Source organism: Ptiloglossa arizonensis, chromosome 4, assembly GCF_051014685.1.
Source record: "Ptiloglossa arizonensis isolate GNS036 chromosome 4, iyPtiAriz1_principal, whole genome shotgun sequence".
Taxonomy (NCBI): Eukaryota; Metazoa; Arthropoda; class Insecta; order Hymenoptera; family Colletidae; genus Ptiloglossa; species Ptiloglossa arizonensis.
In genome coordinates this window covers 8,734,131-8,748,583 of record NC_135051.1, presented here as the reverse complement: position 1 = coordinate 8,748,583, position 14,453 = coordinate 8,734,131, and the positions used below count along the sequence as shown (strand labels likewise).

Genomic DNA, 14,453 nt, shown 5'->3' with positions numbered 1-14,453 from the left:
TATCTCTACTCGTTTGTTCACGGTTTCGTCGATGTTACGCTGATATCGGTATCTATCTAAAGTTTGCCTTCGTTTCTGTCGTTGGTATTTATAATCGGTATCTTTGTACAGATTATCATTTATCTCCTCTTGCTTCGTCGTAGAAGCTTTGTATTTATTGTTTTCCGGCACCGCATGGATGGATAGCAAATGACGAAGAGTCGTGTCGGCGTTATCTTCGTTTTCGTTTCGAACATTTTTCGCTCCACCACTCGTATGGTCATCAATCTTCTTCTTGGCGTCGAAATTCCATGGTATTTGCACTTTCTGCAAGTTCAGAGACAGATTGTATCTTCTCGCGAAAGTCTCCACGGGCATCGAGAGGATCTGTAAGTTGTCGTCAGCTGAATCACGATCCCTCGGTTTCTTCGAGAAAATTGATTTCGTTGCTTCGCGTTTAGAGATTCTTTTGTTTCTGATAGTTGCGATCGCTTCGTCGTCATTTTCTTCCGATTTATTTTTTGCAGAACAAACAACGTTACCCTTCAAGGGCACGCAACAGGGGCACTCCTTGTTCAATAGTCGTTCACAGACAATTCTAGAGATCGACAAGGCGTACGAACCGTCGTTTAATTTTCTTATTTCCAATGGTAGCTTCACACCGTCACCGATGTAATAGAGCTCCGAGTTTGAAAAATCCTGTACGTCGTCCGTGAAGTTCTTTTTCACGAAGATGTTCCCGAAATACGTGTAATCGTGTTCGGAGGTAGCTTTGTCCGATTCTGTACTTATTTTCATTCCCACTGTTCCTTCTGTACTTTCGTATTCGTCTCTGTTCGCGTTGTCATCAGTTTCCGCGGAAAGAATCGGCGAAGAGCTATCCTCCATCAAGGTGTAATCCTGTATTTCCACGGTCGAAGATTCCTCTTGATTTCCCGAACCGGAAGTTTTTCCGTTGTTCGAGAATTTTTCCATGTTCGACTTCGATCGTTGGTCGTTGCCGTTGACCCCTTTCTCCGTTTCGTTCTCTTCCGGAAGTTGAGCAGTGGCACGTTCCTGCGTCGTTGGATAAGTAATTGCCTCCGTGTAGCATAATTTCGAGTACTCCGTGGACTCTGGTGTGTTCGTCGATTCAACGAAATCATAACTCGAAGGCTCGGTCGTGGTCTCAATGGTTTCTCCCCGATCGTCGAGTAAGTTCGTAGTTACGGATATCGGGATTGTTGCTTCTTTTTCTTTCGAAGTTTCCACGAAGACATCTTTCGGGTACGAATTCGTGACTTGCTGCACGTCTTCCTCGTCGAACTTGATTGCTTTTTGCACCGTGTTGGCAATGTTCGACGTATCGAGAATACTTTCAATATTTTCCTCGGTGCTCTTTAAAACGGGCGCGAGGGAACTTTCCCCATAAATATTCCACTCGGTGAAATTTTCTTCAAATTTATTCGTCGTGGACAACTTTGACGAATCTCCATCTTTCGCTTCGTCCATGTCTGCCTCGTCCTTGGCAATGTTCAAAAGTTTCTCCGTATCGATATTCGAGGCGTCGATGGTCGCAGACTCTGCTGGGTTCTCCGTGGTCGTGATCTCCGCGTCTTCCATTTTCATCAGGGCCAGTTCGTTGTCCAATGCGCCTTGAATCACGGACTCGTCGAAAGCTCGACCGTTGCTCGAATTTTCCGTCTCGAACGCGTCCCGAACGCTCTGAACGATCATGTTTCGAACAACGGGTTGTCCTGCTGCCTTCGAGCTGACGGCTGGATCGCGAACAAGCTCTCTGACAGCGGTCGTTAATTTGTCCAAATTGCTTGGCGATTCTTCGTTAGACGTGGGCCCCAATGTGACCAGATTCGTTACCCATTTTCCATTCTGGAATTGATGCTCCTTGACGGTCATCGGTGGTAGTTCCGATTCGGAGATCGGCGCAGCCGCCATCGTGTTCCTCAAATGATTTCTGATGGTGTTCGTGGCCCAGTCGGTGTCGAAGTTTCCCCTGGGGACGTCGGTCAGTGTCGCCAAGAGATCCTTGACCCTTTGCAAGATCGTGCGTTCGATCGGTGGCATGGCTACAATGCCCCTCAAATTTGGTACCTTTACGATTTCATCGAGTAAATTGTTGTTTGCCGAGCCTACCGTTTCTCGATCGTTCCCATCGGTTACGGGACGGAAATCGTCCGTTGCGAACTGGTTGATTACGTCCGTAATTGCCTTCTGTAGAAGCGTGTTGTCGCAAAAGGGTAACGCCTGTCCGGACGGATCCATTGTTCCTCGAATGCCTTCTTTACCCAATGATTTTAACGTCGATTCTACGAGAGAGTCTTCGTCGTCGTTTCGAATCGTCGTTGCGATCTTTTCGTTGCTCGTATACGCCTCGATGGTCGTTGAATCGCTAACCAGTCTTTCTTCGTCCCCCTTGCCCGAGTCATCGGATTCCAAATCTTTCTTCTCACTTTGAAAAGATTCTTTGCTCGACGAGGTATCCGTGTCGTTGATGCTCTTCGAAGCTTCGAAAATAATCTCCTGCAGGGGAGACGAATCACTGGACTCGTAATTATCCTGTTCGCTCGGCACAGTTTTCCTTGGATCGTCCTGTTGGTTATTCACAGGCTCCATCTCGGTCAATCGCGGATCGCTCTTCCCCAACGCGATGTCCTCTTCCCCTGGACTCGCGTTATCGAACTCTGAGGCAACATACGTCGACGATTGGTCTTCGTTCTCGTTCAGTTCTCCATTCGTTGGGATTTCGTCTCCTCTCGAAGCTCCCGTAGGTGTGTTCTCCGTGTACACAGAGTTCGTAGGCTCGTTGTTGATTGCGCGATCGAAGCCAGAGGGTCCACCGTGATCGAGATGGTCGTTCGTCTCGTCCGTTTCGTCGGTGTAGGCCTTCGAGGTGAAATAGCTACTCGTGACTTCTTTGATTTCGGAGTAGTCGAACGTTGCGCCGTTCTCCGTGCTCGCGGGTGACTTGGCATCCTCGATTCCTGGATCGACGGTTTGCACTTCAGGACTATTTACATCGTTAGGAGCAGCACGGGAGGGAATATCGGACGGTGGTCCCTTTTCCTCGTCGATTGTCGTAGTTCTCGATTCCACCTCGGTTCCACCTTCGGAAAGAGCCGAATGTGCAGATTGCAAATTGTAATCGGAGCCCGGTCTGTCGTTGCTCGTTGTCAAAACATCTAACCGGGGTATTTTATCAACATTCGGAGTACACGGTGGTTGCCCAACGGTCTCTTCGTTCTCGTTGAAATCGCGTCCTCGAACGCTCGGTACGCGTTGCCCAACGATCGACTCGGGCTTGCCACCGATCGACTCGAACGGAAGATTAATTATTCTCGTCGGGTTTTCCGGAAGCATCGCGTATCCGGGCTCTACATGATATACGTACGGCACATACGGGCCTCCTTCGATTCCTTTTCGCTGCAGAATCGGATTGAGGAAATATCGATGGGCATCGGGATGCAACACGGGCATACCTCCGGATAAAATTGGCCGACGGGGAACGTTCGGAGAATATAACATCGCTTGTTGGCGTTCCCTGTTCTCGTTTCGAAGCACATTCTTCTCCTCTTTCGTCTTCGGTTTCCGTTTCCTGGTCAACCATTGCGATTTCGGTGTAAAGTTTCGAATCCCTTCTTTTCTAAGGGACTTTGGATTATTTTTCATCTTGCAGTAACAAACGTATTTGTCGTCTTTGATCACGCTGGTTTTTTGCGGTGTTCTACGTACCGCTCCGACGTTGTACTTCGGCTTCAATTTCTCGCGAATCGCTCTTACAATGTCGTCGTCACCCTCCTCTTCCTCCTCTTCTTTTTCCGTTTCCAATCCTCGGGACGGATCGTCTTCCAAAGCCGCGTCAGGATTCTTTAACGAAACGAGACGCAACCGAGGCCCTGTTAACACCGAGTGTCTTAAAACGTTCGAGGTTTTGCACCGTTTCGATTTTTCGCATTTGCAAACAGTGTTTTCCGATTCGTTGGTCTGTTCGGGAATCGGAATGGAAACGAGCAAGCTCCTTTTGGAGCCGAGTCTCTCGTCGGATTCGTCGGGAACCAGCGGGAGATCCGGGAGAATCGTGACGAGTCTGCAAAGGAAAATTTTCTCCCGTAAAATCGTTATAGGAACTTGTAAGAACTTTTGCGCGATGTTACACAGGCGTTGCGCGTAAATATCGAGCGTCCTTGTGTCCAGATAGCAACCTTTCGATGTTTGTTTTCAACGCGTATCGTTCGTCGTGGTCGAACGATTCCGCGGTAGATGGGGAACGAATTTGTTGTTACGATGATCGAGTTCGGGGAAAATGGGATTCAAGGTGAGGCTAGCAGTCGCGTCGGAGACGTCGTCGGACGACTAACATACATTTCGCGTCTGCAATCCGGTGGACTGGCCCGTAATCCGAAAATCGTCCAAGGCGAAGCTCGTTTGAAAAATTGAAAGAATGTTCCGATGTACTCGGTGGGGAGCTAGATAAATGGTACAGGATAAGGAGAATTTATGAGGGAGTGCTCCGGATCGTACAGCATCGAGCTTGAAATATAGTACATTCTCGAGAAAAAGGTATGTCGAATAAAGGGTCAAATGTGCCCCGTCGACCGAATTTCGCTCGCTTGTAAATAAAAAATTATTCCTGCCAATTTTTAACTCCGTATACCTACTTGGGGGCTAATAAAGGGCAGAAAGCGAATATCAATTTTTTCTGTTCCATCGGGCGAACAATTCTGAACGAAATCAGAGGTATTTCGATCGAGATTCAAGTTGCGAAAAATTAAAAAACTCTACGAAATTGTAAGCAGTTGCGGAACCATTGTTATACTTTTGCAGCAAGTGTACATTGCGGTTACAATTATCCTCGATTTTGTTCAGATTTGTCATTTTAGCTTTTTCAGTTTGTACGTTGAACTTTTGTACCTTGTTTATGAAATCAGTGTTTCGCAATATCTTCGATGTGTTTGCAACAAGAAAAAAGAATAGCGCGATTATGGTGCGAATTACCTTGGATCGGTCGTAGTAATTTCCGTGTCTTTTTTATTTCCAGGATCGATGCTTTTCGAGCTCGTCGCCGCGAACAACGTTGCAAGTATCGAACAAATAAATATCGAACGATACATGGTGATTAGTTCTTCCTTCTTTCCCTCTTCGAAGCGAACAGTACCGAGATCGATCGACAACTGTGCAATTCGGCACTCGTCTTGTATATTTCACGAAAGTTGCATACGTGTTTTCAATGTTTTTCTCGTTGCGAAATCCATGGTGCCAAGCGATGACGTGTTGAAATACACGTGAACAATCTCTGTATACATTTTGCGACATGTAGGGCGTCGAGAAATTATGTCAATGAAAAGGAGACGAGAATACGGTCTCCTTGTTTACGTGCTGTTGCTCAATACCTTGAGCCAATTATGGACTTCAATCGCTGCCAAACAATGTTTACAAACATCTCCATGGATCGTAACAGAGTGGCAAACCGCTGGAGTGTAATTGGATTTGAATTCGGATCTGGGTTAGGTTTTCGATCGAATCGAAACGTATATCCTTGTAAATATTCTTTATTTCATCATATATTGAAAAACGTACATGAAAAAATGGAAAGGGTAGAAAATCTCGACACTTTTTATAAAATATATTTCGTACTGTATCTGCTATATTATCGTACACGTAATATGGGACGTTATCCCTGTAAAATGTGCGTGATTCCGCCGACTAACGCAAAGAACTTCTTTACGTTCTTTATCGCATCGCGAAATGCACTCGTACCGGTGTCGATTGGTTTAGAATCGGCCGAGTTGTTTTCTTCGTTGTCATCCGACGTCTGGTTAAACTTCTCGTCCGTGTTCTCGATCAATCGTTCCACCGTTCCCGTAAAATTTTGTGCTCTCTTCAAGCCGTCGACTACAACGTCCTGTAACTTTGGTATGCTCCCCTTTATGAACGCCGACAATCCTCGATCCTCGTTACCGCATTTCTCCGTTACCGGATTCCTCCTGTCGTTAATATAATTGACGGGCAAATTCTTCTCCGTGTACTTCTCGAGGGGTATTTTTCGTGCCATCGATTTCTCGACGTCGTCGACGTTGATGTTCGTTAGAATCTTTGGACTCGAAACTACTTCCAAGCGTTGAAGTTGCAGCGGATGCGCCTGGGAAAACAAAATTCGAAGTAAACGAATTAGGAACTTAACGATAGGTATCCAAGTTTTTTCGCTTTGTATCTTACATTGTTTTATTATACAACCGATGTAAATACTATCTTTCTATACATTTTCATACTTTTATCTTAAAATAGAGGACTCGGAGCAACGTTTGTACATCTAATATCGATCGATATTTACTAATATTATACTTCACCGTCTCGATCCCCGTATACGCGTTCCCTTTTAACGGATCCGGCGTTTGTCTTCGCAATCTGCCGAGTCCCTTCGACCAAGGTAGCACCATCATCATTCCTGGTTGGTCAGGGTATAATAAGTCCTTCGTATTCGCGTTCTCTTTGGTTCGGTCGCCGCTTTCATCTTCCCTTTTGGCCGTGGTGTAAATTTCGAGCACGTCGGACGTATTTTCGTCGGCATAGTCCGAACGCTCTTCGCTTTGCTCCGACGTTGATCTTTCGTCCGACGAGTCTCGGTAGACCATGGACTGTTTCGCAGCAACCATTGGGTCCTCGTCCACTTCGATGGACGAGTACTCGTCGCTCGATTCCGAAGGAATTAGAATTTTCACTCGTTCGGGGAACTCTCTGTCTCGTTTCGTCGAATCCTTTGGTAGCTTAATGCTCGTCGCCTCTTTAACAGCCTCGTAATAATCTTTCTCTTTCACGATCGCGAATACTTTGGGTGGATTTTCTTCCGTACCTTGTCCCAAGCACAAACAATTCTCGTGGCTGGTTTTCTGGATTTTACGCGGTAGTTTGCGCACCAAGAACGACGACAGCCACTTGGAATAGTTATTTTCCAGCCGACCGTTCGTGTCTCTTCGTCGTCGAACGTTTGCTCCTTCGGTCTCGTTCGAGTTTCTTTCGCCATTGTCCTCTTCGATTTTCATTTCTTCGTCCATCGAAGGGTCCGGATGATTTTCCTCTCGCTCCGCGACTTCTCGGGCAACGGGTGTCTCGAAAGGTTGACTTTCTTCCGAGCTTTTTTCGCTCACGGGAATTTCTTCGAGTTCGAGCGGAGCCTCGTCCGGGGACACTTTTTCCCTCGGTTCTGCGACTATCGAACGAACGACGTTCTGTTTCTCAGCGGTTTTCTTTCTCCTCAACCTTTCGAGAAGTTCGTCGGTGGTTTTCAAATGCAAGACGTTGATCAGAAACTCCGAAAGCTCGTCACCGTTTAGGTTCTCCGATAAATACTTGAGCATCGATAGGTTTGTAATTTCCTCGACCTTTTCTCGAGGAGCCTTCGCTTTCTTCGAGATCGCGTCCGAAGTCGTTTCACTGGCTTTCGACGGGCTTTTGTACAATTTCAAAGCGGGATCTCCACCTCGGTACGTGGAAGGGTCGATTATGTATACTTCTCGTCCAGAAAAAAAGTCCTTTTCGTCTTCTTCGCTCGAGTCTTGGACGATTTCGAGTTTCTCGCACGGTACGCACCGAACTGGATGGTAAGTGGGTTCGGTCTCGTAGAGGTACGAATGCGGTGACAATAGCTGTACAAATAAATCGGTTAAACTTGCAACGTGCGTTACCGCAAAAATTGATGAAAAATTCAGTTACCTGCACGCTTTTCTTTCGTTCGTTCGATGGTTGTCGATGATAGAAGATCCGTGGACTCTCGAAATTTTCCACCAGGGCGAAGTAAGGTTGGTCCTCGTTCTGGTCATCGTTAAATCTCTCCCCTCTCGCGTCCTCGTTCTCGTACAGCTCTCTCGATCGAAGGATCTTGTCTCTCGAGCCACGAGGATCGTTTCGACGATTCGAAGGATCGAACGTTCTCTCTCGAACGTGGCGCGGTCCCACCATTTTCGTTACACGAATTCTTCCATCGATCGCTTCGTCGATCGAATCGGATTCCTCGGAATCGGTCGCGTCCTGAAAATCTTCGTTGCTTTCGAACGTCTCCCAAGCCTCCCTCCTTTTCAGGTTCCTCCTCTCCTCGTCCTCGATTTTATCCACCTCGAGAGTATCCTGTTGTTTATCGCGCGACTTTCCTCTCGATTCTCGAGCGTGTTTCGTTCGATTTCTCGAGTGTTGTCGAACTCTACCGGTCGATACCGATTCAGGACCAGGCGTCGCGGGTTGTTTTCTTCTCCTCTCGTCGTAGATTTTTTTCATCGTTAACAGCGCGTTCGCTCTCTCCGTCAATCGCGATTCCCGTGGTCTGGCCACGATCGATATGTTTTTCCTTCTCGGAGAAGTTTTCGTTCGTCGTTTAGGATTGTTCGTCGTCGTAGTTTCAGAACTCCCAGATCGATCTTTGGCGTTTACAGACGTTTCGCGGTAAAGTTTCGCCTCGACTTGTCGCTTCGAACTTGTTTTGTCCCCACCATAATCGTTCTCGGGTTCTTTCGCGATACTCTCGTCCGATAAAGTGGTCGGTTCGAACGTGACGTTGGAAGTTTCGGTCTCCGGGACTTTAATTTCTTCCGTGGTCTCTTCCGCAAGGTTCTGGCCGGTAGATGGAGAATATTCCCGACTATTCGAAGAATACCCCGCAGGATCCTCGTCGCTATCGATCGATGCTTTCTGGATCTTATCGGACTCGCCGAGAAAAAACGTTTCGCGACGAATTTCCGTCTTCGAGTCGCTGTCTTCGTCCAGGCTCGATGTAGAATCCGTGGACAAGGCTTCGAGGTTCAGAGGGGGGTCTGAACCGTCTCGAACGATGTCTCCAGGAATCTCCAAACTGGATTCGCTCGGTGGAAATGTCTCCACCTCGCGTTTACCACTGGATGCATCGGTTTGTAGCTTCAACACCTCCATAGGCGATTCATCGGCTCCCGAAAACACCTCCACGTCCGTAACATCGTGAGAATTCAAGTCATCGAGGTTGGAGTTGACAACCTCGGGCATTTCTAGTCCGGTGACAGTCTCCGTGCTCGTTTCGGAAGTGTCCCTCCTCGATCGACAAACACACGGTCCTGACAGTCGAATCACTCTACAGTTGCAATCCTTCGAGTTCGCGTCGTCCTGATTGATCATCTCCTGATCGAGGATTACGCGCAGGTCTGGGCTTTCCCTCTTGGTTCTACTCCAGTTTTCCAATCTATCGCTCCGGTTTGGAATTTGTCCGGTCCTCACCGATCGAAACTTCGATCCATCGTGATCGTTGCCTCTCGGACTACCGGTTCTTCGATTTTCGTAGCTCTCAGCTTCCCAGAATTCAGCTTCACGATCGTTCGTTCTCGGGTTTTCGGAATATTCACCAGTTTCGTGAAAGCGACGATCGTTTTCTCGATCGTTGGCTTCTTGCCCGAGGTAATTGTGATTCCGCGGGGGGCCATCGATGGAGAAGAACACGTCGTTCTTCGCGAAACCCTCGACAGGATTGCTGTTTTCGAAGAATCCGTAGAAAGTGTTCTCTCCGCTGTCGCTGCTCTCCAGCTTGACTACACTGGGTCGAACCTCTTTATTCGCTTCTTCTCTCCTTCGAATACGCGTGTGGACCTCATCGTCGACCTTTGGTCGGTTCCTACGAAGGCTCGTAAAAGGCTCCGTGATCTCACCGAAGAGGTATCTCTTGGACCTGTTCGCTCTTCGATCCAACCTGTTCTTCCTGAGTTTAGAACCATCGATCGATTCGGTCAATCCACGAATCAATAGATCGTAGAGTGACTCGAGACGATCCACCACGCTACCGGACGACCTGGCACCCTGTATCTCGGATATCAATGTCACAGTTTTCGCGACAACCTGGTCGATCAGGTTTTTGATCGTTCTCGATTCACTCGGTTTCACCAGATCCCTGATTCGCGAAAAGCGATCTACGAAGTCGTGTAATTTACTTTGCGTATCGAATTTGGAAACGGATTTTGCATCGTCGTCGTGGTAATCGTCCAATTTCTTCCTTACGAAGTACTTCAATCTTTCGAGTTCCATTCTAGCATCCGTTTTCGACCGCGATAGGTTTCTCTGTTCCCTCTCGTTCCTCTTCTCTTGCACGGATCTGATAACCCTGACGATTTCTTCTCTCCCTAAATCCTGGTTGTCGTCTCTCGTCTCTCCCTCGCTCGTGCAAGATTTCACCTGCAAAGATGGCGCTGTTAACGCGTCTCGAACGAGTACGGAAAACTACAACGCAAATGAGTGCTCGTGATCACTTTTAACTCGGGAAGAACCCAGAAACCTATGCCACCGGAGGGCAAATCGATCCGCAGGCCTTTCGGGTCGTTCAAGATCGCAGGTTTTACTTTGGGAATCGAGTCGTTCGTCACAGTCAGCGGTTCGTTGTTCAAGAGCACGGTTCTGAAAGTAAAATCGTTACAGAGTGCAATGAATAACCTTCTGTTCTCGAAAAGTGGAACGTACTCGGCAAACATTCCGTTGGATGCGTCGGAACCCGGTGAGAGGACGTATTCGTGAATCGTCGTGAGTTTGGTTCCCTTCAGAGCGATTTCGACCGCCTCGGGGCTCAAATTTGCGCCGAAAATCGTCACCGATCCCCTCCCGTAACCGTTCGAGGGTCTGGCACATTGACAGTAGAGGTATACGTGGCTCTTGTTGCCAGTTTCGATCTGCGCGTTGAAGACTTCACGACCGACGAGGGTTTTGTGGAGCAAGGACACCCAGTAATCCTGCGTTCAACGCATCGAGTCGTCATCGATCGTTCGGGTAGCTTCGAAAACGACAACTTACCGGGGTTGGTCGAGTTAGGTTCATAGGTTGCCTCATGATAACTTCCGCTTTCAATTTTGCCGCGTCTCCCAGCCTTCTCGCGAAAACTAACGCCCCGAGGTACAAGTTCTTGCACTCTTCCGGTTTGGACTCGGCTGTCGCAAACAGACGATCGTTGTTGGTTAATCGCGCATCGTATCGAAGAATAGGTGTATTATTTACCGATCCATAGGGGTCGTTTCTCCAAAAAACGACCAATGAATTTGGATAGCTTTTCTTTGCGTTTATCCAAATTATCCGGATGTACGAGCACACCGTTCTTGTCCAGAGTGACGCTGTTGAAGTCGCTGAAACGATCGATGAAAAATTTTTATTAACATTCGAGTGGAGAGCTGTGCGAAACGTTAGGAAATTTACGGATGCCACGTGATGGCCGAAAGTGCAGGCGCGGCAACGTTGAAATAATTTCGTAGGTATTGTTGCTCCCTTTTCGTTTTGTAAGCGACGATATCGGGCCCGACGAGGATACTGTTGGAGTATTTTGGTAATCCGTTCAGTATTCGACGCAGATTCACCACGCGTCTCGCCAGATCGATCGCCGACACGTTGCATCTGGTTTGACACTCTGGAAAATTGAATTTAAGTAGACCTCGGCGACAGAGTTGTCCGTTAAACGGTTCCAAAGTTTTCATCGTTTACCGTATCCTAGTTGCCAGTTCGCGTCGAAGGTCGCGCGATCGCCAAGAGCGACTATCTCTTCCGTGTCTTTGGAGATTTGTTGCTGGTTCGCGTCACGATCGACAGGGATGCAAACGATCGCCTCCAATCCCGCATTTTTCGCCCATTGATGGGCCAAGACCCAATCGGACTCTACGATCGCAAATGAATTCTTCGTATAGAGTTTCTCGATACGATCGTAGCAATTTTATTCGACAAAGTGTTTCGATCGTGCGCGTACGAATTAACTAAATATCGCGTACACGTAACGTGACACCGGTCACGTAGTTTGTAAATAGTTGACACTCGTGCGCGATTTTGGACACGGTGGAATATCTCACGAGCGATTCACGGTATCGAGATTACGTTGAAAAATGATTCATATCGTACAATGTTCTTCCATCGTGTCGGTGAAGTTTTTTAAGAACATCCTCTCAATGTCTCGGGCGAGATATTCCATCGTACGAATGGGGACACGCTGTACGGTACGTGTTAACAACCGGTGAAATGCTATCGAGTCAAAGTACACGACGCGCAATTACCACCGAGGGAAGGAGGAAAGTTAAACGTGTTCCAGGAATCAGCACGGTTTTAATCACGACATTTTTCCCCAAGCAATCTATTCATTTGCCTTCGCGCGGGATGTTGTTAATTGCGGAAGAATCCGTCTTGGGGGAGAGAGAGAGAGAGAGTCGCCAAAAGGCTCCGGGACCGCGAGTATCGGATTACTTCCCAGAAAACGCACCGTATGCTAAATTACTAAGCTCGTTGGGTAAATAGTATTTACGCCTCGAGCCAGGCGTTTGCATGTAATTAGCGCGAATGGCTAAAGTAACGCAAGGTAAATTCACGCCGCCTAACGCTCGAGATACTATCTACCTAGATGGTTGATGGTGCGATGCAGTCGCGTGTGCATACAGGGTGGAACGTCCGACTCGATGCATTTCGTTATCGTGGACGATTTCGAAGGTTTTTTGTAAAAAAGAGTACAGTCCAGGACTCGATAAAAAATCAAAGGTGGTAATTCTGTTAATTTTTCGTCTATCGGCTAATAGGTGAGAAACGACAGGTTCGTAGGTAGAAAATTTGGGCACGAAGAATCAAACTTGGCAACCCTACGATCGTTTCATCCAGCAGCCGGCAGGTAAGAAATGACTCGTCGAGGCTGAGCTCGAGGACTTGATAAAAAAATCAATCGTCGACGTGGCAAAGTTCCTTCGAAATCGTATTGTCTAGATTGTTGGGGCTCGTTGCTCGAGTCAGTCCACCCTGTATACATACGTGTGCTCGGTCGTGCACTCGTGCGCGAAGCATTGTGTAGGTTAATTCGACCAGTTTCTCCGACTGGTCGGACACACTGTGCCGTATCGAGCGCGAAATTGCCCGAGAAGCTCCTTTGTAGGGTGCCGTTCGTTAGATCGGGGTCTAAATTAACCGCGATAACGACCGAACGATCGAGTATTTCGAGACGAAGATTACGAGAGCGTTTCTACGCGCGGAGCGAAGAGATCGTTGAGAGCTCACCGGACAACCCAACGTTCCGATTCCCCTCCTGATCTCGAGGACTCTGGTCCACGGATCGGTAAAGAGTACCGTGCGGTCCTCCCAGTCGAACGTAAGCAGGACTCAGGGCTTTCGCCAAGCGCAAGCTTCTCTCGAGATCCACGCTGAAATGGTAAAAGCTGTAATTGAAACGTCAAAGATACGGTTTCTACGCGGTTTCGGGAAGGTGGTTTCTCCTCGTTCGATCGATGGCTCCCGACGAGAACCGGCGACGGTTGAAATTTAAATTAAAACACGTACACGTTTCATTTGGTCGAGGCTAGATTGGATCGCGTTTCGTTCAAAGGTTATACACCGGTGTACGGTCCGAGCTTCCCGCGTCGGCTTTGCATTCTATCGATTGCTTTTAAATTGATCTCGAATTGCTTTGTGCGCCCAGGGAAACGTTTCGACGTTCCCTTTCCTCGTAATTCGAACGTTATCGCGCGCAGAGAAACGCCAGGGGGGGGGGACAAAAACTGTTCGTCGGTGAAATTTCCCAACGTAACCGTCGGTTTCGAAATTCTCGGGATTCCATCGCGCGGAAACTGGGTGAGTCGGGCAGTTTTCTCGTGCTCGTTGTAAATTCAATATCCGTACGTACCTTGACGCGGTCTCGTGCAACAGGACCCAAGGATCCACGGTCAGGCTGAGAAACTTTTCGTCGGTCACCGAAATCGGTTTTCCAAAGTCGACGTTCAACGTCAGTTCCTCGGTGGAACAACGGGTCGCGAGTATCCCCAAAATAAACAACGAGCAAAGACCGTGCTCGCAACGCTTCATCTTTTATCGGTGGTTCAATTGCTTCTCGATCGAATTGAAAAACTCTCCATCTCCCGGTAGGGAGGAACGATGGTCGTGGATTCCGAGAACGCGTCGCGAGAAGGTTTTGTCCGTACCGATGGACGACTGTTCGAAAAATAACGCGCGACACCCGTTTAATGGAGTATCGCGATCGCAGGATGTTTCGAAATCGATTGCGTAAAAAATCGAACCACCGCGAAATATATCCACGATTTGAAATTCCAATGTTTTCGGGGTCACCGCGAAATTGCAAACTGGACAAACACAACGGGGACTGGTAGGGACGAGAAAGAAGCAGACGATCGAGTTAGTAACACGATTGACTTTTATTACATTTTTTTTCATTTTTTAGAACTAAATAACATAAACGCATATTCTGGTTAGTTCATTTTTGTTTATGATTACTCGTAATATTACTATCGGTATTAAGAGCTATAACGACGAGGCGCGCCCCTAAAAATCGTCCTTTATGCTTCCTTTTTTCATTTTCTTTTTTTTTCGCGTTTTATTCATTTTGTGGTTGTTGTGTTGTACCTTCTCTCCCGCCGTGAAAGCCAAAAAGAAACGCCGTGAATCTTTCGTACAGCGTAGGAAGAGAAAAGCTCGATTATCCTTCTCTCTGTTTTTTTTTTCTTTTTTTTTTCATT

At 47.5% G+C, this 14,453-nt stretch overlaps 1 protein-coding gene across 1 annotated transcript; it reads right to left on the bottom strand.

The window, feature by feature from the left end:
• Window positions 1–5,587: 5,587 nt before the first annotated feature.
• LOC143146109 (uncharacterized) lies at window positions 5,588–13,785 on the bottom strand. Its single transcript, XM_076310120.1, has 11 exons — window positions 13,607–13,785; window positions 12,985–13,127; window positions 11,443–11,613; window positions 11,161–11,368; window positions 10,966–11,090; window positions 10,765–10,898; window positions 10,438–10,703; window positions 10,230–10,374; window positions 7,687–10,155; window positions 6,246–7,619; window positions 5,588–6,187 (listed from the first exon to the last, which is right to left on the bottom strand). The coding sequence occupies exons 1-11, from the start codon at window positions 13,783–13,785 to the stop codon at window positions 5,648–5,650; spliced, it is 5,754 nt and encodes a 1,917-aa protein (XP_076166235.1). The 3' UTR covers window positions 5,588–5,647.
• Window positions 13,786–14,453: the final 668 nt, after the last annotated feature.

What these genes read in the sequence shown, in the direction of transcription:
- LOC143146109 (XM_076310120.1), bottom strand. Translation starts at nt 13,785, where the DNA reads ATGAAGCGTTGCGAGCACGGTCTTTGCTCGTTGTTTATTTTGGGGATA. An exon ending in GGGTTCTTCCCGAGTTAAAA is followed by an intron (nt 10,156 to 10,229) that starts GTGATCACGAGC and finishes CCATCTTTGCAG; the next exon opens with GTGAAATCTTGCACGAGCGA. An exon ending in TCCTCTATTTTAAGATAAAA is followed by an intron (nt 6,188 to 6,245) that starts GTATGAAAATGT and finishes AAACAATGTAAG; the next exon opens with ATACAAAGCGAAAAAACTTG.